General features: G+C 57.1%; 1 protein-coding gene across 1 annotated transcript in view; it reads left to right on the top strand.

Moving 5' to 3' along the window:
• The window catches only part of RBM19 (RNA binding motif protein 19), a gene marked incomplete at its 5' end in the record, with an annotated part of 63,754 nt that overhangs the window by 30,889 nt on the left and 5,781 nt on the right, over positions 1–27,084 (top strand). Inside the window, 3 exons of the mRNA XM_084272068.1 lie at positions 10,761–10,866; positions 17,676–17,796; positions 23,830–23,943. Coding sequence (XP_084128194.1) covers positions 10,761–10,866; positions 17,676–17,796; positions 23,830–23,921 — 319 coding nt within the window. The 3' untranslated portion in view covers positions 23,922–23,943. The remainder of the gene's footprint in view (positions 1–10,760; positions 10,867–17,675; positions 17,797–23,829; positions 23,944–27,084) is intronic.

Raw genomic sequence — 27,084 nt, 5'->3', positions numbered from 1 at the left:
CTCCCAAGAGTTGCCCTGTGAAGATGTATCCAACGGCATGAAGTAGCCTCTAAACTTGTTTCAGGGTGGGAAAGGGGTGACCAAAGGGCAGGACACGCCAGGAGCAGGACAAGAGCCTGAGTAACAGTGACACCAGTAATTTTGGGGACAGGGTGAGTGAATTGGATTGTCATCAGAGTACATGCACATGGCTTTTACAGTTCCATGAGGAAGTCTCATGTTTTGCTCCTGCTCACGTCTCTGGAGGGGATGGTGGTGGTCTGGGGAGCGTGAGGGCACAGTGGCTCCCAGCCTGCCTCACTCATCTCTTTGTAAAGCTTTGTCTTGTTCTGGTCCCTGGCAGAGGTGAGCTGTGGTGGGGCTGGGATCCCTGGGGGCTGGGCTGGGCTCCCTGGGGGCTGGCCTGTGCTCAGGGGGTCTCACCACCGGCACTGTGTCTGAGACACCAGAAGAGAAGCGCTTCGCTCGGGCGCCCGCATTCTTAACACATTTGATCTTCCCATCGTGTTTCTCTGTTCTCCTGATGCAAATAATTAATCTGGTTATTTTTCTAAGTCATCCTGTAGCTTTAGAGGGACCAGGCTTAAATAAGGATTCTCTTTAAAGCAGAGCTGCGTTAAAATAGTTCCCTGCCTATAAATATCTCATCGCTTCTATATTTATTCTCCTCCAGCTCAGTGTGGGAGGTTCTACAGCTGAATCTGATGGATTCTTTCTCCCGTTTGATGGTTGGTGCAGTTGGTGGTGTAACAACAAGGACCTTTCTCCAGAGGATGCTCTCGGTACCCCTTGGGCAGCCGGCGGGGCTTGGCTAGATCCCCCTTCCATGCTCACTGCATTGCAGGTTGGACAGGTTTCCTCTTATCTCTGAAAGGAGCTGGCTCACAGCGGTCCTGGAGCAGCAGGGGTTTGTGCTGGGACTTCCTGGGAGTGCTGGTTTTAGCAGAACTGATTTTTGAGCAGACCCATGCTCTGCCCAGGGTTTTTGAAAGAGCTCCAGAGACACAAATCCTGACTCACAGTGCTACTGGGGCTGTGGGTCCCTTTGAAATCCCGACTTGCTGGTGATTCCTGTGGTGATGTGGGGGCTCCTGAGCCCTGGTCCTGCAGGGAGCACGTGGGGAGAACCGTGGCTTACCAGCACAAGGCTGCGCAGGGGTTGGAGGCTCTCCCTGAGGTCTGTCTGTGCAAGGATTGAGGTTTCACGGGGTTTGGGACATGAGGGGCACGGCTGTGGTGGTTTGTACATCTGAGAGAGCCGCCGGTAGCAGGAGCTGGTGTTTGGTCCTGGTGTGGTCTTACGAGATGGGTGTGATAGGGGATGGAGAAGAGAAGTCCTCCTTTGGTTGTCCTGGCAGAGCTGGTCCTTCTCCACTATACTTGAGTGAGGGCAGTTGCCACCAAGCTGATGTCACCTCCCTCACTTGGGCAGGGGAGAGGAGAGGCACCAAAAGGCTCGTGGGTCAAGGCAAGAGCAGGGAGAGATCACTCAGCAGGTACTGCCACAGCCAAAACAGGCTCAGCCTAAAAACCTTATTGCCCAGCAAAACAGAGTAATGAGAAGTAAACCCGAGTCTGTTGCATGGTGGGATGTAAAGGTTTGGATGGAAATCTGGTTGTGTTTTAACTAAGTACTGAATCATCCTTGTATTGAGAGCAGGAAGCTGGACTGCACAGTGTGTTCTGCGAGCAGTGTCAGTGCGTTTGGTGTGTCTTGGGTGCTCTGTACAGTGAGGCAGACTGTAGGCTCTGTGGCACCTGCTCCTCTGGCAGCAGCAGCTAGGAACCAGAGGCAGGACGGACACGGACAGACGTGCCTCTGTCACGGGTAGGAAGGGACCTGCAGCAGGGCTGAGGTCTCACTTTGCAGTCAAACCTGGAGCAGATGGGAACGGATCGGGAGGAGTCCAGATCCGTCTCTGTCTGTGAGACACACAGCAGCAGCTGGGTGGTTTTCTGTGCTGGTGTCTGTCCTCCCCAGCACCCCATTAAATTCAGCCATGGGAGCCAGCTCCGTAGGGTTGAGTTCCTGTGGCAGTCGTGCCGTGGCAGCTGTACCTGTGGGCTTTGGGAAGCTGCTGGAAATACCATCACTCAGAGGAGCAGGGGAGGCTGCAGGACAACGCGGAGCTGCTTCCTCTGGCAGGGAAGGAACAAGCCCCCTTTCACCATCAGCATTCAGAGCAGATCTCCTCAGGAAACTCCATCTCTCACACGACGTTAAACACCCCCCCCCCCCCAAAGCAGGATTAAACGCAGCAAAATGAAGACTCCAAAACCCAGCTGTGGCACCTGGTTAAAATGACTTAAGTGGAGGGATATTAGAACGTGGAGACAGCCACTGTGCCAGCGACAGAGGGTTTGAAGCTGAATACCGACTGTTGTTGGGGGGTTTCTTTCCTGCTCCTTGTGCTGGGCTGTTGGAATTGGTTCCTTTCTGCTGAGCGTGCAGCCTAATTGCGTAATTACACGATAGACTGGAGTAGAATTTAGTGCGTCTAATACCAGTTATAAAGAGGAGCCCTAATTATGTATATCTTCTCAGGTAAATAATACATCAGGGGCATGGAGTGGCCTAATTACTGCTCTGAAATCCCGCCTAATGACTAATTTGCTTGGAATTTCAGAAAGCTTTTGATAAGGTCCCTCATAAGCAACTGTTAAGGAAAATAAATCGAGAAGGGGTAAAATGTTTGGCTGCGTTTTTAAACAAGCTGCTTAAGCGACAGGGAAACACTGGCTGTGGTGGGGTCTTGGGTCTGTCCCATGGCTGCCCAGTAATGTGGGGCCAAAGCTGCCGGGTTCCCATCCTGTTCCATTGCGAGCTCCATGGGAGGCTGTTGCTGGCCAAGCTGTCCACAAAATCCAGGACTTGATGTTAGCAGGGGTCCTGTGGAGAGATGCACAGCTCCTTGGAGGAAGTGTGGCCGTGTCCCTGGAGTTTCCAGCACTGTTTGTGGAAGTATCTAAATAACCTTTAACCACAATCCAGTTTGGTTTTCCCCACACAGAAGACATGGGGAGTAGGGGCAATCCAAGAGCCGGACCAGCTTCCCCAGGACTGGTTTCTAGGTGGATCTCGTGGGCTTCCTCTGCTTGCCTCTGTTATTCTGGGGAGTGAAACTTAAGTCAGCAGCATGAATAACTGAGTGGTGGTCCCCAGTGAGAGATGACAAGGAGGGGTAGGAGATCTGGAGCCTTTCTGGCAGGAGAGAGGAAAGTCCTGGCAAAGCCTGGAGCTGGGACAGGAAGCCTGAGCCAGCAAGGATGACAGGGATGGAGGAGGAGGAGAGAGCGGTGAGGATGGCCTGGTGCAGGGGTTGTGCTCATGGGTCTTCTCTGGGGGAAAGCAGGGCCCTGTATTTCCAACTGGAGGAGCTGAGGAGGCTGTGGAGGAGGCTGTGGGGGAGCAGCAGGAGGGAACTGGCACCGAAGGGTCCCTCTGCCAAGCAGCCGTGCTGGAGATAAAGCGAGAGGATCTTTGTGCCTCGCCGGCGACATGCTAATTGGTTTCCTTCCCGGCAAACTTTGCAAGTGATGCTCTTTACGTGTCGGCAAGATAAACAGTTGCTGTGGCAGGTGTGCCGAAAGCACCGTCTGGATGTAATTAGGCATGTTCACAGGAGAGTATCCTGGAGACATCCAGCGGTGCTGTTTCCTGCTGGTGTGTCCCGGGGGGGGGGCTCATCCCACTCTCCCCCACCCCCTGCTGCAGGGAAGGGGGAAAGCATTGGTTGCTTCCAGTCAAATTTGGGGGCACACAAAGTAGGAATCTGGTTGGTGTTGGTTTCCTATGAGTTAAGCGAAGTAAAGCATAGGGAAAGGGGAGAAGTGTGGTGTGTCTGCGGTGGCAGAAGGGTGGAAGGTTCCTCTCCATGGGTCCTGGAGGGGATGGCTACCCTGGCTGGACACCATGTGTCCTGTCTCCATGGCCCACAGAGCAAAGTGCTTCTTGTGCACCTTTCTCTGCCCCATCTCCTCACATCAAGGAGAAGTCCCTAGGCGATGTCTCTTGACTTGCAAGGCCAGGGCACTCCTTTGCAGGACTTTCGGCTTCTCCACCACTTTTGCTGCAGGGCTCCTGCTTTCTTCCTGATACCAAAGATACCTGTGTTCCCATCGTGCTGCCAGTCTTTGAAATGCTGAGTCCCTCTGGTACCTCCGTGGATCGAAGCATCGTGTGTCTGCAGGAGGTTGGTAGGCAGCAGCTGTCAACTCAAAAAATGGAAGAGGTGCAGCATCGCAAGGTCACCTGTGGGAGATCTGGGGGGGTGATGAACAGGAACCTGGGGTCCCCACTTGGTTCCCCAGCATCGCTGCTGAGCTCCTTAGCAGTAGCTCAGGGGCTGTAGCATCTCTGCCTCATCAGGACCTGATGGTCATCATCATTTCCTTGGGGTCCTGCCATCACCCAGCAGCACCAGAGGGGGACAGGTGGGGATCACCTGTATCCAGTTGAAAATGCCAGAAGTGTTTTTGCTCATGGTCCCATGTGAGCTGAGGATATGGGTTGAATAGCTCTGAAGTTCTGCGTGGTGAGGCTTCCTGCAGCTCCAGCCCCAAGCAGATGGGCTGTGCTTGGTGGAGGTGGCATGGAGGAGGCACCCCACAGCACCCACAAGTGCAGCATGACCGGCAGCTCCTGCCTGGACTCGCTGGGTGCCGAAGCAGAAGGGTGTGTGGGGAGGTGCAGTGGCTGAGCTCGGGTGCGTGCTGTCTGTCGGGGCTCGGCTTCCCTCCCTACGGGTTTCGAGCTGCTGTGGGAGGCTCTTTGCACCATGGGCAGGACTCCCCCAGAAGATGGGCCTTGAGAAGGGATCCATCGCGTGGAAGCAGCTGAGCTGGGAGGAGACAGCAGCACTTCTCCAGCAGCATGAGGCTGACGTGGAAGGATGGGAGCTGCATCGTAGCCCAGAACTGCAGCAGCGGATCAAGAGGCCTCCAAACAAAGACGGTGTTCCTGGGTGAAGCTTGATGATCCGTGTGGCTGTCCTGCTCCTCCTGAGTGCAGCTGGCTTTTCGCAGGGGGCTGGAGGTGGTTGGGTTATCCAGTGGGGCCGTCCGAGGATGAAGGACCAGCTTTGGGACCGGCTTTTCCGCGTCACTTCACCCGTGTGACCAGGGGTTCCAGGGGCTGCTGCAGAGTCCTTCCACCCACCGGCTCCTCTGGAGATGGAGGCGGCAGCGGGTTGCTCTTGGTTCCTGTCAGGAGGCTTCTCCTGCCTCACCCTCCTGCCCATTCATGTGCTAATTTCCCGAGGTTACCGAGGAGATGTTATTGATGATGATGGTGATGATGATGGTAATAGGGGAGATAGGTGGCAGATTAATTCCTGAACTCTCTTAACAGGATTTCAGCTAACAAGAGAGGAGGGCTTTTTTTTTATCCCCCCCTCTCTCCTTTCCCTTCCTCCTTTCAGATATTTCCTGTGCTGGGGATAACAACACCAAGGAGTGTTAAATTGGCTCTGAATGTCCACCCCTGGCTGTCCACATTCTTGTAACGATTTCATTAGCTTGAATTATCCACGTTATTTTCTTGTAATGGGATTAGCTGTACTGGAGTCAGCTGAAGTCCTGGAGCGGGAGGCGGGAGGGACCTTCCGCTGCGTATTTCATTAACTCTCTCATGCAGGGGGTGGAACTGGCCACGGCTCAGCCCAGGGGCAAAACCATTTGCCAGGGTCCCGCGTTCCTAAAGGAGGGAGAAAGAAAAAGGACCGTTATTATTTCCTTTCCCCCCCACACCCCCCCTATTATAATCAGCAAATCGGCGCAGAAGCAGAGGTGGGCAGGGAGGTGATTTGTTGGGGGAGGGAAGGTCCTATTTTGGGGTGTGGGATAAAATTAAGACGACCATTGCAAAGCGGTGGAGTGAGTTCTGCTGGGCTGAAGCACGGCTGCAGCCTGCTGCAGAGAAAGAGAGAGGCTGAGCAGGAGGGGAAAGGAAGGACTCGGGTCTCTCCTGGACTCCTCATCCCCTGCCTAGAGCTATTTCTGATGAGCGGTCACGCTGCCTGAGCTTTGTCCTAGGGCTGCCATCAGTCACGAGGCGGGATTTCAGCAGCGTCTGGGCTCGGGGATGAGGAGGCAGTGGGAGAGTAGGGGAGGGGATGGAAGAGGAGGAGGTGGCAGCAGTAGATGTCTACCCATGAGAAGGTCGGCAGCCTTGCTGGAGGTGTTCATAATAGCTTTCACCATGGTCACGGCTGCTTTGTTTTCCTTGAGGGAAGATAAACCAGAGAGCTGGGTTCAGGCCCACCCTGTGCAGTGGGGCATCCATATATGTCTGGAGAGACCAAGGGGCGAATTCCCTGTTGGTTTCCCAAGGACAAGTGACAGCAGTCAGGCTTCCCAGCTGTGCACCTGGGTTTGCATGTTGAGGGCACTTTTCCTCCAGAGCCTGGCGACCAGGGTCCTTGCTCCTGAGAGCACTCTGGGATCAAACATGATGAGCACGTCTTCCTGTTTGGGTCTTGAAAGTAGTGGTGAGGGCTGGGCAGGGCTTGGCCTGTCCCCAGGAGCTTGGGGTTTAAATGCCCCAATGGGACGTTTCCTGTTCCACCCCATCCTGAGGTCCCTGTCCGGGGAGCGAGCCTGGGGCAGCAGTGGGGTCGGACTTGGAGCTGACCAGGGTTGGGAAAGGGCTTTGGCAGCATTGGGCAGAAATTCACCCAAGACCTGATGGAGGTGAGGAGCTGGGAAAAGAGGTGGGAGAATCATCAGCAGGTGCTGGGGCTGGGACTGGCGATACTGGCCTGGATTTGGGCTGGCGGTGGACAGGGAGGGAGCTGCAGGATGGGCACTTGTGTGTCATGCTGGCAGAGGAGTGCAGAGGGTTTCTGGGGCCTGCCGGCATCCCCCCCCCCCCCCCCCCCACCACTGCCCTCCACTGCTTGGCTGTGCCCATGAGGGATGTGCAAGCACCTTCCAGTGAAGCAGCGAAGCAAAGTGAGCAGCGTGCTGTCTGCCCAGCCCGAGTGTGCTCCCCTTAATAGCAATATCATGTCCTGTAATTAGCAGGCAAAGGACTTGCCTCCCAGCTGGCCCATGCCAGAAGGATATAATTACAATCCCAAGGAGTGATGTTCCTCTGACCTGCAGCCAGCTTGCAGCGCATGGCTTTACAGCATGGAGGAGAAACCGGCTTCAGCCAGGGAAGGGAAGGGATGGCTGCAGCACCACTGGAAGGGCTGCCAAAGCATCAGGAGAACGGCAGATAACCCAGCAATGCCGTGCAGAAGTGCCAGATCCCACGTGGGTGGGTGGGAGGGAGGGGATCTGTGGGAACATCAAGTGTTTGTACAGAGCTTGGGACCAGTTAGTTGTCAAGGGAAAGGTCGTGGCCATCTCTGTTGGACAGCCATGCGGATTGCTGCTCAGCTGGGACCAGTACGGGCTTTTACTGGTTCCCCTCCGCCCCTGTACATCAGGGTCAGCACAGAACAGAGGCTCTTCTTTTGGAGGTATCTTAGTTGCTACATTTGTTGGGGGCTATGGCGCCTTCCAGCCAGCGGGGTGATGATGTGCCAGGCCTGGGGAGTGAGCACAGGCATGAGGATGGATTCTGCCAGCCTGGCTGGCAACCTGCCCACGGCACGTGGGGAGTGTGGGCAGGGGGAGCTGGGAGAGCCCGTTCTCCCACCCACCCCACACTTCTGCATGTGCTCTGCCCTCCCCTCTGGGCCTGGGCCTCCTCAGGGTTCTGGAGGGCTGCCGTTTGGACAGGAACATATGGGGAAAGAAGCCAGGAAGCGACAGAGCAGCTCACTGGGGGCTTTGCAAACCCACCACCTCCACGGCAAAGCTCTTGCTCTTTGTGTCCCCCCGTCCATGCTAACCCCATGCAGGTCCATGGGGATGTTGCATGCACAGGACATTTCTGTTTGCCATGGCTTGGCATGGTGTCACCAGGAACTGTGGGGATGCCATGCCAGAAATCCAGCCCTGGGCCGGGCATGTGGAATCCCAGGGCCAGGACTCACCAGGAGGGAGGCTCCTGTTTCTGACTCAGCTACGCCGGGCTGACTCGCAGACAGGTTGGTGTCTAAGGAAGGAAAGGGCTTTGCACCCACAGCTGCCACGTCCATCAGTACTTGCACTGGGACTGAGCCCTGTCCAAGGGTCTCTGCAGTGCTTGGAGCAGACCTGGGCACCGGTGGGTACGGATCCAGGAGCTGGTTGAGGTTTCAGGCTCACGCTGACGCGGGGACTTCCCTGCAAGCGGCGGAGCCTGGGACGAGGGGCCTGGCACGGTGCTGTGCTCATGCTGGCAGTGGGGTTCGGTGCCAGCGCTTTCTGATCTCCATCCAGTTTGCTGCCAGAGAGAGGAGAGAGACTTCAGCTCTGCAGGTAACCCCCATCCCTGAGGAACGTGCTGTAAGGCAGCTCGGTGGGATCGTGCAGGTGGGGTGCAGCGTAGCAGCCCGGATAAAAGCTGCTTTCTTCCCTCCTCTGTCCCCTTGCTCAGATGTTTCCCTGGGGATGGGCTTCATCCCTTTCCCTTCCACCATCCCCACTCCTGTGGCTTTGCCCGTGGCTGCTGCGGTGTGATCAGAGCTGGAAGGCATAGGAGGGAGCAGGGTAGCACCTGGCTTCTCTGGGTGCTGGGAGCCTGGCACTGCGGGGGGTAATTGGGTTTCCTCTGCCTCTCTCCCCCCCCAAATCCAGAGGAAATAATTGGAAAAGAGAGGTGTGAGTCTCTGCCTGGCGCTGGAGAGGAGAACATTAAAGGCCCGGGCTCTCCACTTCATTCGCAGCTCCCAGGATGGTAATTGCTGTGTTGTGGTTTCTAATTAGCACCACAGTGGGAGGGAGGGTGTTCTGCTGCACAGCCCTGCAGGGTCAGCCCCAATCCGTGTACCCCTCGGCTTCCCTCGCCCCCCCCCAGCTGTGCCTGCTCCCCGCTGGGAGCGATGCTGCAGCTTCCCCCAGTGGCCCCGTCCTGAGGGCTCCTCACCTCAGGGGTCCCATCGTCCTGCATCCCCCCAACCCTTCTCTCGAGGAGACACCTGCAGCCAGGCCTGCTGTGGATCAGATCCCTGCTGCTTCCATGGGCCTTTTGGCACGGGTGGCTTGTGCTGCTCTGAGCCGGTGCCAGCTGATGGGAATCATCACAGCTCCCCCCAACACCCCGGGGCCATGCCCGTCTTGGTTCTGCTGGCCATGTCCTTGCCCACCCTGTGCACTGAGTCTTGGTGTTAGAGGGAGACACGTGGAGTGTTGGTGTGCAGGGTGGGTGCTGGCTGAGACCTCCCTTTCGGCAAATATTCTGCTCCCCTGGGCATTGCCCAGCCCTGGGCATTGCTCAGGGTGTTTTTCTCAGAGCATTGGCTGGAGCAAGCACCCCCCTGCCCATGCCACCCTCTGGCTCTTTCCTTACCAAGTGGTCATCTCCTTGGACCAGGACCCCCCTCTCCTTACCCCTTCCCTCAATCCAATGGGAGTATATCTGGAGTATTTGAGGTCCTCTGGGATGGTACAATTTGAGGAGCTCGTGGGGCCCGATCACCCTCACCCCTTTGCAGGAGGAGCCTCCTGCTGCTCCCGGAGCCGAGCATCCCCGCCAGCCGGCTGCTCCCTCGCCAGCGCTGGGGTTTGTTTGTTTGTTTGTGTAGCGCCAGCTCGAAAGGGGCAGGAGGGAGCGAAGGGAGGGAAGGCGCCGAGGAGGAGACGTGCGGATTCATTTTGAGGCTTCATAATGGTACATTTACACACCACGTTGCCGAAGGAAATTGGGTCGATGAATGCCTGGTCATGCTGCCAGTGCACCGGGTTAACTCCTAGGATTTAGCTTATATCATTTCACGAGAGCGTTTACGGCCTTTACTGTGTTTATTCCCAGTGCTCTTTGGCACCGCTGCATCCCCAGCTCCTTTTGTGTGTGCATGTGTGTGTGGAGATTTTCAAATCAAATCACACACCCAGGCAGCCCCGGGCCCCTTAAATATGGATCTGCCGCCGCTTGTGTGTGTGTTTGGTACACGGGCAGAAGGGGGGGAGCGGGGGCTCAGGCGCGAGGGAAGCGTCGGCTTTGTCTGGGAGTTCCTTGGCGCTGCAGAGGGGTGTCCAGCACGCCCTGCCTTTGGGTTGATTTTCAGGCTTTTGGGGCAGGATCCAAAGCCGGTGGGATGGCTCTGTGCTTCAGTGTGCGGGGGACAAACTCAGGGGCCAGGCGTGCTGTGACAGGGTTTGTGCTGCACCGTGTCCGAGTGTGGATGCTGCCTGCCCTATCCCCACCCTCCAGCTCAATGTGAACCCCCCCCGTTCCCCCTCATGTTTCCCCCATTGCTAACTTTCTGTCCTGTTGGTGCTCAGAAACTTGTCTGAAGCTCTGCTGGCCCTGGGGGCTGTCGTGAAGGACTTGGGGCTGCTGCTTCACCTGTTGCCCTTTATCCATTTTGCAGGCCTGGATGAACCCGTCTGATTCCAGCTCATGCAGGAGGGTGGGTAGGTGGGTGCAGAATTGGACAGGCAGGCACCTAAGTGAGGTATTAAAATGAGGAGATTCAGTCTGGGTGCCTGGCATGGACAGAGCAGAGGGATGGCACCTTTGCAGTCACGATGTGCACAAGAAGCTCTGGGGATGGAGGAGATGCTCTTTGCCCGACCTGGATGGGGCATGGCATGGAGGCTGGGTCCTCAGGTGCTGCAGATCTCCTGGAGGCAGGAGAAGCACAGCAGTTCTGTTAGAGAAGTGTTTTTGCTTTGTTCTGCTCTCAGTCTCACAGTGTCTTTCCTTTTCCTTCTCTAATTCACAGCACCTTTGGCGAGCTGAAGACTGTCCGGCTTCCCAAGAAAATGGCAGGAACAGGATCCCACCGGGGCTTCGGGTTTGTGGATTTCCTCACCAAGCAGGATGCCAAGGTGAGACATTTTCCTCCTCCTCCAGCACCCTCCCTGCCTGGACTCAGAGCCTGGAGGCTCTGTTCCGCTGAGGCTTAGCCTAGATTTGGGTCAGGCTGTTGCTATGTGCTGAGGCTGAAACCCTGGTGTGGGCAGCCACGGGAGGGTACAGGACAAAACAGCTGAAGCTGCAGTGGGTAGAGATTTGGTGTAAGCAATGCAGTGGCTAAAAGTTCTTGTGAAGTAGAAAGATGGGGTTTGTCAGAAGCAAAGTGAGAAGCTGAAAGGGATGGGTTTGCCTCAGTGTAACATACAGGAAAACCCACGTATGAGTCCCACCTCCTTGACTTTGGGGAACTTTGAGATATTGTGGCTGTTGGCTGCTTTGTGGAGTGTAGGAGGTTCACAGGAGGATCATTGGTTCCTCGTGTGCTCTGAGACCACAAGCAGCCTTGTCCCGGTGCTTGTCAGATAGCGAGCAGCTGAAGAGCTGTAGCTGTGAACTGGTCAGAAGGACAGGGAGCAGAGAGGGGTCTGTGTCTGCTTTGCCTCGCTGAGCACAAGAACAACAATCAAGTGCTGTCTTGGTCCAAGAGACCAGTCCTTGTCTGGTGCGAATAGGGGAGCAGGCTGGGCTGGGTTGGGTCCGCCTGGCCTGGTCCAGGGCTGTTTTCTGGCTTGCCCTGGCTGTTTGGCAGCGGTGTGGGCAGCAGGCAGAAGTGCCTGGGAAACACCATTGGGTGCCAGGAAGCCCGTGGGTGGAAGCGCGCTCTGCTTTACCCAAAGCACACAGACCCCAGTGGGCAGCTTTGCAATCCCTGTGCACTTTGTGCTGCAAAATATCCCATAGTGTTTGGAGCCAGGAAGGATTGCTGGTGAAAATCTTCTGCTCTACTATTCCTTCTAAAGCTTTCCTGTATATTTAAGCTCTGTACCTGCAAGAACGCAGCCTGTCTGGCTGTGCTCTGCTGTGCCCCTCTGCCAGAGGTTTAGGAGTGGGCTGGGCTGGGCATGGTCCCTCCTGCGCTGGGCAGAAGAGGGTCCACGGCCCCACTGCAAGGTGCCATGTGGGTGCTCCCAGCACGATGCAGGGCAGATTTTGGGCTGGCACCCGGCAATGTGAGCGGTACCTAGCCGAGGATGGTTGTGGACACAGGCCATGGGATGTTATAGCCCAAGGACCATGTGGCTCTACTGAGTCCCAAGACACTCTGTTCCCCAAGGCTGTGAGCAGGGAGGGAGGAGGGGGGAGCAGATGTAGCCCGTGTTTATGTTTTTAGGCAGGATTCATTGATCCTGGATCACAGGGGACTGTTGGATCATCCGTTCCACCCTGACCTCCCATATAACACAGTGCTCGGAGTTTCTTTGTTAGTCCCTTATCGATCCTAATTCAGGCTCCTTCCGCTCAGCGTTTGTCCTTCCCTCAAGGGCCAGGTCCCAGGGGGCAGCGTGGGGTGCAGTGACCCCTGGGAGCATGTGGAGCTGTGCCTACAGCTCTTCTTAAACCCTGGCTATGGGCAGCTTCGCTTTGACCTCTGCTTCACTCCAGAGCCCTTCAGGCTTTGTGCCAGGTTTTCTGATCCATCTTTTCCTGTGGAAGCGTGCAGTGTTTGAGGGAAGGGTGATACAGAGACCTGGCTGCTGCAGCTGCCAAGGCGGGGGTGAAGGAGGCAGCACCCACATTCCTTCTTGGTTTCTGGCTCTGTGCCTGCCTCCTGTCCCTCTTCAGCCTCTCCAGACCAGAGGCTGATTCTGTCTCCCAGGGGGAGGGAGCAGGGCAGGATGCTTGCCTGGGGCACCACTCCCAAAGCAGAGGTGAGCATGTGGGGAAGTGCGTTGTCAGTGTCCTGCAGACGATGTCGATGTCCTGCAGAGGATCGTTGATCGGTCAGGGCAGGGATTCTGCTTTCCCAGCAGAGCAGCCTTTTTCCTCCTCCTTTCTCTTTTTTTTCCTCTCTCCACCCTCATCTCTCTGAGGGATTTAATTGTCTCACAAGTGGCACATCAAGTACACTCCGCTGGCCGTCTGGAAAAGGATGCGCCGCGTATTGATGAATAGGATCCTGAATATTGTAAACATGGACATAATTGGCTTAGAGTTTATTGCTGAGTGAAATGAGAGGAGGGGAGTGGGCCTGGAGACCTCTGTGCTGAATAGCTGGGCCTGTTGGTGACGCGTTTGCCGAGAGCCATAGTCTGGAAATCGCTCATAAGCGTCTTACAGAACATGAGGGTTTGTAACAGGGTGGTTTGGGTGCCTTTGTTGGGCTTTTAAAGCTTGTGACCTCCTGTGTTTGTCTTTTTCTCTCAGCCGTCATGGCTGCTGTGGGAGTGCGTAGGGAGGTTTTCCAGAGCCAGGACAGAGATGTGGGGCTCCCCCTCCCAGCACCCCGCAGATCTGTCACATTGGGCTGGGTTTCATCCCCTCAGTCTCCCCTGGGGCTCTGCCACCCACTCAGGGACAGCCAGCCCTGCTGAAAGGTGCCATCGTGGGAGAGGGGCGGGTGCCCGAGCTGCATGCAAAGCACAGGATGCTGCTGGTGGTCAGCGTCTTCTCCCCATCACCTGCCTGTCCTTCGGAGCCCCGCTCTGGTGCCTGGCTTTCCCACGGTGATGTCTGCCACTGGAGCTGCCTCCTGGGTCGTTGCACAGCTCTGGGGTGATGGATGGACCTGGAATGGGAGCGTCACAGCACCGTCAGATGGGATTAGCAGTCATCTCTTCTGCCTTGCCAGTGTTTAACAGGTCGCAGTGCACAGGCGTGCAGAGCCAGGGAACGGGTAGGAACCCGTGTCAAAGGTGGCACCAGGAAGGACAGAGAGATTCCCAGGGAGGGTTCATGCCTGCTGACTGAGCCTTTGGGATTGCATCTCCAGCTCCAGCTGACCACTGGCAGGGAGCACGTGCTGGTCAGGGGATGAGGCAGGGAGCCCTCATCCACTAGCAGTAACGAATTAACTCCAGTTAAGGAAGCATTAACAGTCTGACACGTTTCCTGGTGTTCCCTGTGCAGAGTTGTTGTGGGATTGTTTTTATTTTTGAGCTATTAACTGGAAGCCGAGTTTCCACGTTTCTCCCCTGTTGATATAAAAATGCATCTGGTCTCCAAACAGAAATTGCCCGTTTGGGAAAGACAGCCAGCCCTTTAAAACTGGAAGGGAAAAGCCTTGTGTGCAGCTGGCATCGCAGAGAGCATCCTCAGTTGGGACCGGCTCTTGCGAGGAAGGGAAATATATCAATCTCCTAATGTTGTTGACCCTTTGTCCCTCTAATGACTCCAGCCCGGAGGCTCTTCAGCTTGAGGATTTAATAGGGCAAGGGGGATCTATAGGCAGAGCAGCACTGTCCTCCGAATTAATACAGCGGTCGGGGATGGAGCTGCAGCGCTCGGGGGTGACGGGTGCAATGGTCCGGTCCCCTGATCTCTGCTTTTCCAGCACCCCGGCGCAGCAGGCTCTGCTCCAAAGCAGTGTCTGCCCTGCCCTGCCCTGCCATCCAGGCTTTGCCTGACCTTATCAGCCACCCCTTGAATTTTGAAATTCCCCTTCTGAATCCCACAAACATTTCTAAGCTGCTGTTCCAGCCTCTCCCTGTCCTCTCTGTGCTTTTCCTACCCCCACCGCCAGGGCTCTGGCGCTGCTGGTGAGGGAACCCTGCCGTGCCATGAGTGGAGCTCGAGCCAAACTCTGCAAAATCACACTTGGGAAGATGTGGAAATGGTGTTTTTAAGCTTGTTCCTGGCCTGTCTTCATGGGGAGAAGGCCACGGGGCTTTCCTGCAGCCCCCAAAGCACTTGGAAAGCAAGAGAGACCTATGAAGGGATGTGCCAGGGCTCTCAGGCGTTCGGTGCACCCACGGTGGGTGCACTGCCCTTTTTGGCATTAAGGCTACTGAGCCTTGTTGTGGTGGCGGCTCCTTTTTCTTAAAGGTGTACAGTGACACAAAGCTGTCCTAACTGGCAGTCATTCCTGGTCAGGTCTCTCTTGGATGAGCAGACACCACACCTTTCCATATCCCTGGTTTGGCTACAGCTAAACAAACCTCTGGCCATCCGATGCTGTGGTCTTCAGATGCATCCTGGGAAGCCCGACACTTTGGTGGAGGAGCTGTACCCCGGGAGTAGCTCCTCCCTAGCCCCCTTTCTCTGAAAGCCAGTCTGCTTGTCCTCCTTTTGTATTTCTTGGGTAGTTAAAATACATTTTGCCCTACCTGTTTTTCCATTTGCAGGAGCAGCAGTGGCAAATTTCCTCCTCTTGCTGGAAGATTTCCAGCAGTGGGGATGTGTGGGGATGGCGTTTCTCCCCTTCATCCCTTTGTCTTTTAAATCATAGGTGGCTTCTCTTTTTCTCCCTCAAAAATAGTTTTAATTCCTCTCCAAGCCATGCCATAAGTTTGGAGGGGGTTTCCCTAGTTCCCAGAGGAAATGCCACTCGGGTGTGTCTTCACCTGAAATACATGGCTTCTCTTCCGCTGCCGCCGCTCCAGGACCCCACCTGGGAGATGAAGACATGAGGGGCACGGGTCCCAGCATCACCTGGCCCGTGTGGGCTGGAGGGATCCCTGCAAACTCACCCTGGCACCCCAAGCTTTGTTCCATCCTGGGTGCAGAACGGCTCACTCTGAGAGCGTGTTTGGCTGGGAGGAGGCAGTGTCCCCAGCTGCTGGCAGATGCCTCTCTCCTGGAGGGTTTCTGTCATGCAACATGACTTGGTGGTGGCATCTACCTTCCCTCTTGCTCCGTGACTTTTCCCAGCGCTCCCTGGGATGATGCCTCATCCCAGACCAGGCTGAGCAGCTGTGTGTACCCAGCAAGGCCTGGAAGCAGCCCTGCAAGGAGGAGGATGTGGCAGAGCAAGTGGCTTCAAGGTGGAGAGCCCGCCAAACACTGACCACGCTTTGCTCCACGTTCCTGCACGTTCCTTTGCTTTGCACCACGTTCCTGCGCGTGTCCAACGCAGCCGCCCTCCTCCGTGACCCGCTGCGGGCTACAGCCACATTGCCGGGGTCATATCCTGTCTTCCAGCCTCCTCCTTCCTTGTGCTGCGGGAAGTGAGAAATTAAAAGTATAAATTACCAAATGAGCCCCGCGATTAGAGCTGCGGTTGTTTGCCAGGCGCTGGAAATAGCTCTTTGTGCCAACGCAAACAGCCATCACAGCTCCCCACTGCCGCCTCCCCCCGAGTGTTTGTTTAAGCCAACACATTGCTTTGCTAATTGGATACCATTCCAAGTGAAAATAGGCCTTTAAAACAACAGCGGCGGCAAATAAAAACAGCTGTAGCTGCAAGAGCACCAGCCAGGCGTGCAGCACTCAGAGGGGATGCGCCCCCCACCCCCACCCCAAAAGGAGGCATGCTGCCCAGCCAGGGCAGCCCGGAGGTGTGAAGGTGGGAGTCTCAAAAGGTGGGGATCTCAGTAGTGCTGAGGAGGAGGAGGAGGAGGAGCTGGTTCTCCTTGCTTCTCTTTTCTGTATTGCCTGAGAATTGGGTGAGCGGAAGGGAGTCAGGCGAGAGGGGGGACCCCAGGTTACTGGGTGCCAGCCGTTGGAAATGGGGCAGGGGGTGAGTTCTGTCCCCCATCGCTATGGGCAGGGCCGTGTCTGTGCAGAGCAGCTGTGGGCAGCTAGAGATGTGACATCTGGGGACAACCTCGAGGCTTCAAAACTGCCTTTCAGCAGACAGCTTGGAGGAGAGGTCTGGGCTTCTCCAGGATGCTTTGATCTCCTTCTGGGAGGGAGGGATGGGTGTCCCTCTTGGACACCAGGATGTGTTTCAGTGGTCCCATGGCTGCCGCCTTTGTTCCAGGGATGGGAGTTTGCAGAGTTTATAACCTGACTTAATCCCAGCCTTAGCTGGGGTTTGGAAAAGAGCATTTGGGGCTCCTTTCCTCGTCCCTGTGCCCATCCACGTGTCGCATTGTGGTGGAGCACATCCCCAGGGCTGAAAACGTTACACCAGCATCTTGGTGCATTTGCATTATGGGCCCAATCCTGCCCAGTCCTGGATTCCCTTGAAAGTCCACAGGAAATAAAGACACAGCCAGCCTTCCCTGGATCAAGCTACCATTCCCGAGCGTCTGCTCCTTGCCCAGAGGCACAGAAAGCCACCTGAGCTCCCGTTCTATCTGGCACGCTGGTATCCAATGTCAGCAAGAGATGATGGCTGTACAGATGTTACTAAGCAGGATCTAACAATGGGAAACCTCTGGATTCCTGTAACGTAGCACCACCATGGTGGGTACAAAGAGAATGCAGCACTTCTGCCCTGGCTTCTGGTTCTGCCACATTTTCTGCCACCATGGCCACTGTCACCAAATGGTTGGCGAGGGGAAGGTGGCATTCCCCAGGGAGCTTGTGCTGCTTCACGCCCGTTGTCCCCTCTGCTCACATCTGTGCCTATGGGTAGAGAGGCGTGAGGTGGCTCTGCCCATGAGGCTCCCGGTTGGCAGGTGACTCACCCCATGCTGCCCCAAATCTCCACAGCCTCCCCAGGCTGCAGCTTTCCTGGCTCAGGGCTGGTCCCAGGGCGGAGCGGGGCTGCAGGCAGCCTCGAGCCGCTTGCTGTGCCGGCCCTCAGCCGGCTCCCTCCGCAGCGGCAGCGTGCAGGGCTGGCAGCGGGGGTTTGCTCGGCTGCAAGCGCACGGAAGATAAATGATCGAGTCAGAGCCACTGATGGAGATGAATCCTGCCCCGTCAGAGCAAAGTGCTCCGGGTAGGATGCTCTCTGGGGGCCTTTTAGATCGGAGGCGGAGAGGGGCACCTTTGATTTGCCTCGTGTTTGGTTTTATTTTCTCCCTTACTGGTTTTTTCCCCTCTCTTAATTCCACAGAAAGCATTCAACGCCCTGTGCCACAGCACGCATTTGTACGGCCGGAGGCTGGTCTTGGAGTGGGCAGACACCGAGGAGACGCTGGAGGCCCTGAGACGGAAAACGGCGGACCATTTCCACGGTAACGTAGCAGCATCCTTCTGGCCTGTCAGTGCAGCCCTGGCTGGCACCATCCCATCTGGCACACGCTGCTGGTCCACGCCAGCCCGTTCCCCACGCCGCCGGCTTGCTGGAGCTGGCTGGTAGCTGCTGGAGCCTGACTGCAGGAGCAGGGGAAGCGGGAGGTGGCCAGGCCAGGCTTTGTCTGACAGCTCTGTCTGCACGTGAGCTGGTTTTACGCTCCGAGTGCCAGCAACACCGAGGCACCTCGATGCCACCTGTGATGCTTTTGCTCCGTCTGCCTGCACCCCAGGGTGCTCCATAGCTGGGGACAGGCTCTGGGCACACAGATTAAAAAGGCCAGGTAATTTGGTCGTCACTTGAGATGCGGAGAGGGCTGCTTGGATCAGGTTCCTGAGAATGACAGCTCCGCAGATAACAACACTGCAGGCTCCTATTGACAGCCATCGACAGGCACAAATGCATTGCTTGGCAAATATTTATGTAGGATGGGCTCCCCTGGGTGGGAGGGCTAAGCTGGAGATCGATCGCTGCCTCCTGCACCCCCTTGCAGCCTCACCTCTCCCTCACACGCAAGGGGCTGGCACAAGCCTCTCCGGGGGCTGCACATGACTGCGCCCCTTATTTCACGAGCCTGACTCCAGTGGGACCCGGCCCCATGCTGGTGACATAGCGTGTGCTGTGCTGGTTGTTATGGGCTGGGGAAGCCAGTTTGGGGGTGGAAGGGCTGAGGGAGGATGTGACCTGAGGTGCAGAGAGAAGGGGATGTGATGGGAGCCACGGGCTGATCTCCGGTACTGTGCTGAGAAGGAGAGGGAAGGAGCACAGGGCTGTCTCGGTGTGCAGAACCACCTGGGTGTAGAGCTGGGAGTGGGCAGGGGGTGGCAGAGAGGACGGGCACTTTGGGGTATGGCTGTGCCCACCCAGAACCTAGCACTGGAGGGGAGCATGCGTCCTGCTTGCTCACAGTGACATGAGTCTCTGTACCAGGGAGGGGGCAGATATTTCATCATCCCACCACACCTGGGGACCTTCTTTCTTCTGTTCTGCTCTGTGCTGTTGGGGGGATCCAGTCCTGGCTTTGGGGTAGCTGCAGACTTGCAGGGGATGCCGGTCGCTGCCTGTGAGCTCTGTTGCTTCCCTGTTTCTCCCAGGCTCAGTTTGCTTCCCAGTTGCTGTTTGCCTTTGCTCCAGCTCACTTGTCCAGGGTCTTCCTTGCTCTCTGGGATAGCAGCAGAGGAGTGTTTTCAGGTCCCACGGGGATGCTGCCCTGGAGCGCTGCAGTGGCTCCAGGAGCCTGGCTGACAAACAGGAGCCAGGTTATCCCTCCCTGCCTTGGGACTGGAGATGGGATTGAAGGTGGCACTGAGGAGAGAGGAATAACATCCAGGCCTTCAGCCCTGCCCGGTGTACACACATCCTCTGCTGCAGAACCAAGGGTAGCTAATCCCACGGCAGAGTGCGATGTGCCAGCAGTGGATCTGCGTAGCAAAACCCGTCTGGGCCGCACTGGTGGATACTGGGAGCAGGGCTCGGGCTCTGTGCTGGCAGCGCAGGTTTCATTCCTTCGGGAAGTGCTGTCTCTAGACTCAGAGATGGGCTTGCCATAGAGTTTCTGGCAGTGCTGCCCAGCACCCCTGGGTGGAGGGAGCTGTGCCCCGTCCTACTCACTGTGGCTGGACACATAGCGATAGAGGGAGATCCCCCAGCTGCTGCTTACCCTTCAGACCCACGGGGAAGCTCCTTTGTGCTTTCTCTTCTGCACAGAGGTTTCCCAGGTGGAGTCAGGGTGGAGGGGAGCACCCAGCATGCACAGCTTTGCCCTGCCTTGGATCCCCCCCCACCCCTTCAGCCTGCCCAACATCTCATTTCACTGGTGACAGGCTAGATTCTGCCGACTGGAAGCCAAGCTTGCTTTTCACTACCAGCAGCAGTTACCAGGCAGCTCCAGCAGGACACCAAGGGACCCACACTCCTCTGAGTCATTCAGGTGGCGAGCCCATCCTGCTGCCATCACAGCAGATCTCTGCGTCTCCACTTTGAAAGAGCCTCCCAGATCCTTCAGGCTGGTGTCCTGCGTGCCCACGCCCCTCACCCAGCAGCTCCGGGGGTTGGCTCCATCACTTTTATCTTCGCAGGGAAATACTTTGTGTAGTCTGGACCTGGGCTGCGAGACACGTCCCAGCGCCGACTCCTCTCTGCCGCAATTATGCACCTTATTTCTGACACCAGTTATGGAAGATTTGGCTTCCAGTTCCCAGGGCTCGCTCTGCTGTGACTCGTTAGGTTAAAGAGAGGTCTGGTCTCCGAAATCTCTGTTCGGCGCGGGCGTTTGCCTGGCAATCAGGCCGCTCCTGAGCCATCTTCTCAATAGGTCTAATAGGCGCAATAAAGCGGAATGGGCTTCTTCCCATTCCGTGCCGTTTCAGGTCATTCTCTGTGGCTTGTTCTAAGTCTTTGTAATGTTCTGGGGGAAAGTGAAGCCCCCAGGAGTGGTCACCAGCTGCCAGCGATGGATTTGGGAGTGAAACTGCAGCCCTGTGGCGAGGATAGCAGCTGCACCCTGCGCCTGCTCCCCTGTGCCCCAGCACAGTCCCTAAGAGGCTGAAGGCTCCTTGCTTCTTTCAGGGTCTGCCCTCTCTTTGTCCTCAGCCAAGACGGCCTTGTATTAGGGAAAAAAACACCCCAATTTCTTTGGGTTTTAATTGCACCCCACCCCACGTTAGTAAGCTGTGGGACCTGCTGCCCCGAGGTGGCTGGAGAATCCGGATCTGCTGTGACGTGGAAAGGAGAAGCCATGGAAAGGTTGGACAGCAGTTGGCCTTGGGGTCTCTAATCCAACGCGGGATGTGGAGCAGGGTCACAGGAAACATCAGATCAGGACTGCACAGCCCCTGCCACCATCAGCATCCCCTTGTCTGGGGAGCGGGACCCTCCCTTTGGAAAACAGGGCTCATGGACATCTTCAAACCAGCAGGGAGAATACCTTGGCTCCATCTGAAGAGACATGAAGGGATCTGAACACCCTGCAGCCGAATTTGCCAGCCAAGGGGCACATGGAACCCGTTCCCTGCGCAGGATGGGGATCGCATCCAGAGCCCTGGCACAGCCCTGCACACCTCCTGCATCCCCACAGCCGCATCGCTGCAGCCCACAGCAGCTCTGAACAGCTCCATCCCCCCCCTTCCCTTCCTTTTCCCTCCCCTTCCCTGCCCAGCACGGCCGGACGCGGCTCCATCCCGGCCTGGCAGGGGAGGGATTTGCGAGCGAGGCAGGCGCTACCCTGCGTGCGCTCCCCTCTCTCCCGGGAGCCCGCAGTCCGTGCAGGGAAGGGACTTGCTCCCAATCCAGCTAAATTACTATCGACTTGTGTTCTGTGCGCTTCGCAAACACGGCGCTCGGCCGGCCGCAGCGGGGCTGGCGGTACCCTGCCAGGGCTAACGTGGGAACCGGCTGTGCCGGGCCGCTTTCCCTGCTCTTTCCCATCGATCAAAGAATTAAATTGACAGATGGGGAATTCTGAGACGCGGGAAGGGGAAGGGATGGCTTGCGGGCTGTGCTGGTGGTGGTAGTGGTGGGAGGTTTACGGGAGGGATGGGTAAAAGGAGGGGGGGTGAAGACTGCGGGTGGGTGAATGGGGGGGCTAGGGGGGTCTGGCTGGTGTTTCAGTTGTGGCAGCGTTTTTGGGGAGGGCCCTGGGCTCAGCAGAGGGTTGAGGGTGGGTGTAAAGAGTAGAGCCCTGCTGCAGCTCCCCCCTGCTTGTCTACAGCTGTTTGCCGGGGAAGGCACGTTCCTCTCCGGATCTGATCCTGGTGCCCTCCCCAGCAGGGTGGGAAGAGTCTTCCCCATCCCTGCCCCCATCACCTTTGCTGGGTGGCATCTCCCTGGGCCACAGCCCCCGAAACTGCTCCTCTTACCTCTGGGCTGTGCCGCAGCCCCACTGTGCTTGCCCTCACCTCCCAGCCTCCTGGGATCCCTTTCTCCTTTCTCCTTTCTCTTTTAATTTTTTAATTTTTTCTTACATTTTGGAGAGCATCTGTAACTAATGCAGGCACATGCCGGAGCCGGGGAGTAAAACCCTGCGGGATTAGCGTGGCATCCGCAACCCTGCCACGTTCTAATCCCGTGGTAATCCCCCTCTCGCCCACCCCCGCTGGCTTCAGCTATTGTTTAAAGGAAGCAAATGGGATCGTTAGCGGGCAAACCTTAACCAGCTTGGAGCCGTGCAGCGGAAGGCGAACCAATTCTCTTCCCCACCCTCCTGGTTGGGTTCCTCCCCCACCTCCCATTTCTCCTTGTTAGTGGAAGTGGGGATGCTCCTGGCGCTCCCCAGCGGTGAGCTGGTGCAGCTGGAGCCTGTGGCTGGGGCTGTTTGCCTGCCAGCCCCCTGCCCGCACCACGGCAGGGTGCCAGGAGTGCTCCCTGAGCACCCAGCACCCTGTGTCCAGCGTCCCCTCTGCTATGCACCCCTGTCACCACCTCCATGCAGGTTCTCTGCAAGGCATGTGGTAGGGTGGTGGGAAGGAGTGGTGGGCAGGGGGGACACACTTCCCTGCTGTGCATTTGGGAGATGGCACCGTGTTTGATGTCATTTCTGAGCCCCACATGTGAGGCTGGCTGGGGAGAGCAGGGTAAAGTGGGGAGCAGCAGGGGGAGATAACTGCTGAGCTGGCACCTTCCTCTGGGATCAGTTGTCCCCTTCTGCCTTTGGATGATTGACCTGCTGGAGGGTCCTGGGGTGGCACCTTGCAGCCCCCCATGGCTTCCCCTGAGCCGGGCAAGGTGGGCACTGGGTGGACACTAGGGGCTGTGGGCACCCTGCTCCCCCCACCCAGCCCCGTGGGGAGGGGGGAGGGAGGCAGGTCCTGGCGTTCTGTCAAGGAATTAATTGAAAAATAAAATCATTAGATGGGAACTCCAGAAATGCAAAATTGTTGGGAGCTGGGGGGAGGTAGGGGTGGGGGGGGGGGGGCTGGGAGCCTTTGTCAGGTTAATTTTCCTGTATTGATGTTTTGTGACATTTCCTTGTTGTTTATCTCCCGCAGCAGCTGTAATGCTGAAAGAAAACGCACAGCTTGTTCCATTTATTTATTTTACACCTTTTCTTTAGTCCGCTGGTATGTTTGTTTGTTTGAGGAACCCAGCGAGGCTTTTGATGTCTGAAAGCAGGATTTAAACAGCTGTTCCCCGTGCGCAGCGAGCGAGTGAGAGCCGCTGGCTGGGGGCAGGCAGGGAGAGGGGCTGTGCCGGCCCCCACCCAGGGGCTGCTTCTTGCCCGGCAGAGGGGAGGGAGGCAGCACCAGTGTCGGCCTGAGCAGCTCTCTGCTACTGGCACCGGGTGCTGAGGGGGTTGGGGTACTCGCTTGTGTGCTGGGGGTGTCTTGCCTACCCATAGGTTGTAGCATCTATAAGGAGGGATGGGTGCGCGGTGCTGCACCCCACAGCAGTTTCGGAAGGGTGATGATGCCAGGGAGGTCGCAGGACAGGGCTGGTGGTGTGGGGCAGGAGAAGTGGGGGGACATCCCTGCCCAGCTGTGCAGGGGGAGAGCTGGCCTCACACCTTCGCACCACAGCAGCTGAGGGGGGGATGCAGGGCAGGCTGCAGGACCAGGCAGCAACTGTACATCTCAGTGAAGATGTCAGTGGGTCTGTGTCTGGCCAGGAGCCACCTTCAACCAAGACCAGTGTCTAGGCTGGTCTTATGACCGCTCTTGGACAGGAGATGGGTGACCTGGGGTCAGTAGGAAGGGTTGGCATCACCAGTGAGCCTCTTTGGATGCTGGGGTGGTTTGCTATGCGAAGCCTGTGACCCAGAGCATGGGTGGCAGGTACGGGGTCACACCTCCCTGTGTCCTGTGGGGCCTGCCTGGTGAGGGCACGTGAGGGATAGCTGGGGACTCCACCTGGGAAGGGGGATGAGGGGGACTGGAGGCAGCAGGAGATGGGCTGGAGGCAGCCGTGCATGGCTCAGGGTTGTGATCTTTGCTTTTCTTCCTCTCCCGCATCCCCGCCGCTGCCACTCGGGCCTGGGCAGACTCCCCAAAGAAGAGGAAGCAGTTGGAGGTTTTGAATGAAATCATGGAGCATCTGGAAGAGGAGGAGAGCAACAAAGATGAGGCCATGTAGCAGCCACCTGGCATCTGATGAGGTGGGTACCGGCAGCGGGGCCGTGGTGGGCACAGCCATCCCTAACAGTCAGAAAGCCAGGGCTGCCCCGGGGCTGGCCACACGAGGAGGAGGAGGAGCTCATGTCGTGAAGGCTGAGCAGCCCCTGAGCCAGAGTTTCACCCACTGCCTCTCCTCCCTGTCACCCCTCTGAGCTCGTAGCCATGATCTCTTGGGGTGCAGCCCGGATTTGGGCTCGGTCATGGCTCAGTGCTGAAGCAAGCACGTTTGCTTTCCCTGAGGGAAGGCAGTGGGATTGCTGCAGCAGCAGAAACCACGATGAGCCGGGAGTTCACCTCTCCGTGGCTGGGGGAGAACAGATGGGCTGCCAAAACCCAGGAAAACAAAGCTCCTGTTTGGAGACTAACCAGCAGCTGCCACCATGAACAGAGTTTGGCAAAGGCCTTTCCCTGCCAGTGCCCGCTGTCTCCAGCGCTTCACCCCCTCCAAGGGCACCATGCCCACCCTACTCCCCAGGCCTGGTTCCTGAGTCCTGTCTGGCATCGCTCCTCCCTGGCGTGCTCCCTCTTGGAGCAGCACCTCAGGGATTAAGGATGAGGTTGGCTGGCAGGAGGTAGCCAGGATTAAGTAGTTCCCTGCAGTCACAGGGCGTACGGTTCAGCCAGCCTGGAGCAAGGGCAATAAAAACAACTGGGGGGCTCCAAAGTCCCTTTGAACTGCTCCCACCTTTTCACAGCATCACAGAGCTGTGATGTCAGGAGGGACCTTGAAAGCGCACCCAGTCCCACCCCTGCCAGAGCAGAGTCACCCTGACTAAATCTCATAGGAACTTGTCCAGGCAGGTGTGAATGTCTCCAGAGAAGGAGACTCCACAGCCTCTCTGGGCAGCCTGTCCCAGTGCTCCATCACCCTCACAGGGACAAAGTTCCTCCTGACATTCCCGTGGAACCTCCTCTACTGCCCCTTGTCCTGTCGCTGCCATCCCTGAGCAGAGCCTGGCTCCAGCCTCCTGACTCTCACCATTTACATATTTATCAACATTAATATGTTACCCCTCAGGCTCCTCTCCTCACCATCCCATGCTGAGGAACCCAAGGGTCCTCGTGCCGGGGCGCTGGGTTAACCAGCAGCAGTTTGTGCAGTGAGGCTGTACCTGCCCAACACCTCCCAGGGAAGGACTTTGACACGTTCTGGATCCCATTTTACAGCCACAGAAATTTTACCAGCTCCCAAATCTCATCCAAACAGCCTAAACAAACCCCTCCCCCTAGTTTTGGGGTGCTGCTGGAGCAGTGCAATGCACACATCCATCGTGACCCTGAGCCCCCCCATGCCGGGGGGGGGAAGCCGGGCTGTGTTCCGTGTGGCAGCGCCGGGAAGCCGCCCCGCTCTTGCTGGCGTGCGCTCGTGTGCGCGATGCACATTACTGCTGGAGAGGCTGTTTTCCTCTCGGCAGTCGCTGCCGGTCGCTGCGAGGCGATGCCCAATACTCGGAGCAGTGGGATGCTCATCACCTCCCTGATTACCGGACTTTTGTTCAGCCCACAACACCGCTGGCTGCCTGCGTAGCGAGCGCGTCTGGGCCTGGAGCCGACCAATAACCCCGTTAATAGGGCTGCTTTCCTGGGTGGGCGCGAGCGCCGGGCCCCGCTGATGACAGGGAAGGTGCTTACGTGACTGAGGAGCAATCTGGGGTGGGTTCAGTATCTGCCTGCTGCACTCTGTGCAGCTGTGGGAAGTGCCAGGCCCGGAGGTAACGTGGAGCAGCCGGATGCAGGGATGCCCCAGCTGTGTGAGCAGCCAGCACCCCCTCCAGCAGCCAGGGCAATTCCAGGGCCAGCACAGGCAGCAGCGCTCGAGGCCCGGGCCAGCCCCACACTTCCTGGAGCACCCTGTCCCACTCCTCACATGGGGTGTGGAGCTCAGCACCTGTGGGCTGACAGCTGGGCACCCCAAGCTGTGACACCCCACACCAGTCCCCAAACCACGCTGCAGCCCTACCACTGCCACTGAGCGCCTTCCCAACTCCAGACTGTTCTGCTCCTGGCACCCCGGGGTTGCTGGCTCAGGGGACAGGCCCCTGGAATTTAGGGGTGCACCCTTGGGATCTCTGCAGAGCAGCAGTAGGATGCAGTGGTCTGTAGTGGTCTGTCTTGCCCCACAGCAGGCAGGTGTCTAAACTCAGGGGGTAGATGGGTAAACTGAGGCACAGGTGTCAGAGCAGCACAGTCAAAGGGGGTCAGGCCAAACGGTGATGAGCTCAGCGGATTGGGGGCACAGGTCTCCTTTCCTTCCATTGTTTTTTCTCAGCATTGATCCACAGCGTTCCCATCCCCACTCCCTCTACTGCTCCCTGCTGCCTGCACTGTCTTGCGGGGGAGTGTAGGACTCATGGTGGTCCCAGGATGGCTTGGGGTAGGGGGGAATCACTGCAGGGAAACAGGGCTTTAGCATTCTGGGTGAAGGACCTGCCAGCAGCACCCAATGCAACCGGGAGCCGGGTGGGAGGATCCCTGCCAGGCACAGGCAGCACCCACACACATCCAGGCGCAGCTTTGCAGGGTCGCAGGTTGGGGCTGGATTTTCCTGGGGGTTTTTTCCAGGGTTTTTTTTTTTTTCTCACCCCCCCTCATTGTCTTTTGTGGCAGGGCAGGCTTCTTGCTGAGCGTCTCTGAGGTCTGCAGCAGCGACGAAAGGGATTAGCGCAAGCAGAGCATGTAGGCTTTAGAGAACAGAGCCGAGTTTGGTTTCAACATCTAATTCAATTTGTTCTGCCGAGATTGAAATATGAAATGGTTGCCAGTCAGACGTTTGGAGGGGGAGGGAGGAGGGAAGAGAGGGGAGCCTTCTCAAATTTAAATTTTAATGAAAATTAACTTAACCCTTTGATATGTTGGAAGACATGCTATTTCCCTGTGTGGGAACAGGCCAGGAGACGTGTGTGAGGGCTGGGGGGGGGGTTCCTTCCCTTCACCTTCAAATGTAACAGAGATTTCCCTCTTCCCGTGGGGATGTTGCCTTGATGTGGTTCCACACGGGTTCACTTCTCAGGCGATTCGGTATCAGGGAGATCTGTGTCATGGGGGGTTGTGTACAGAGAGAGGGATACACGTATCTGCCCATGTGCTAATTGTGGGAACCCTGATGGCAGCTCGGGAGAGCA

The sequence above is a fragment of the Gallinula chloropus genome, assembly GCF_964237585.1.
Source record: "Gallinula chloropus genome assembly, chromosome: 17".
NCBI classification, from domain to species: Eukaryota; Metazoa; Chordata; class Aves; order Gruiformes; family Rallidae; genus Gallinula; species Gallinula chloropus.
The sequence above is the reverse complement of the archived record's forward strand: the minus strand, read 5'-3'. Positions and strand labels throughout refer to the sequence as shown.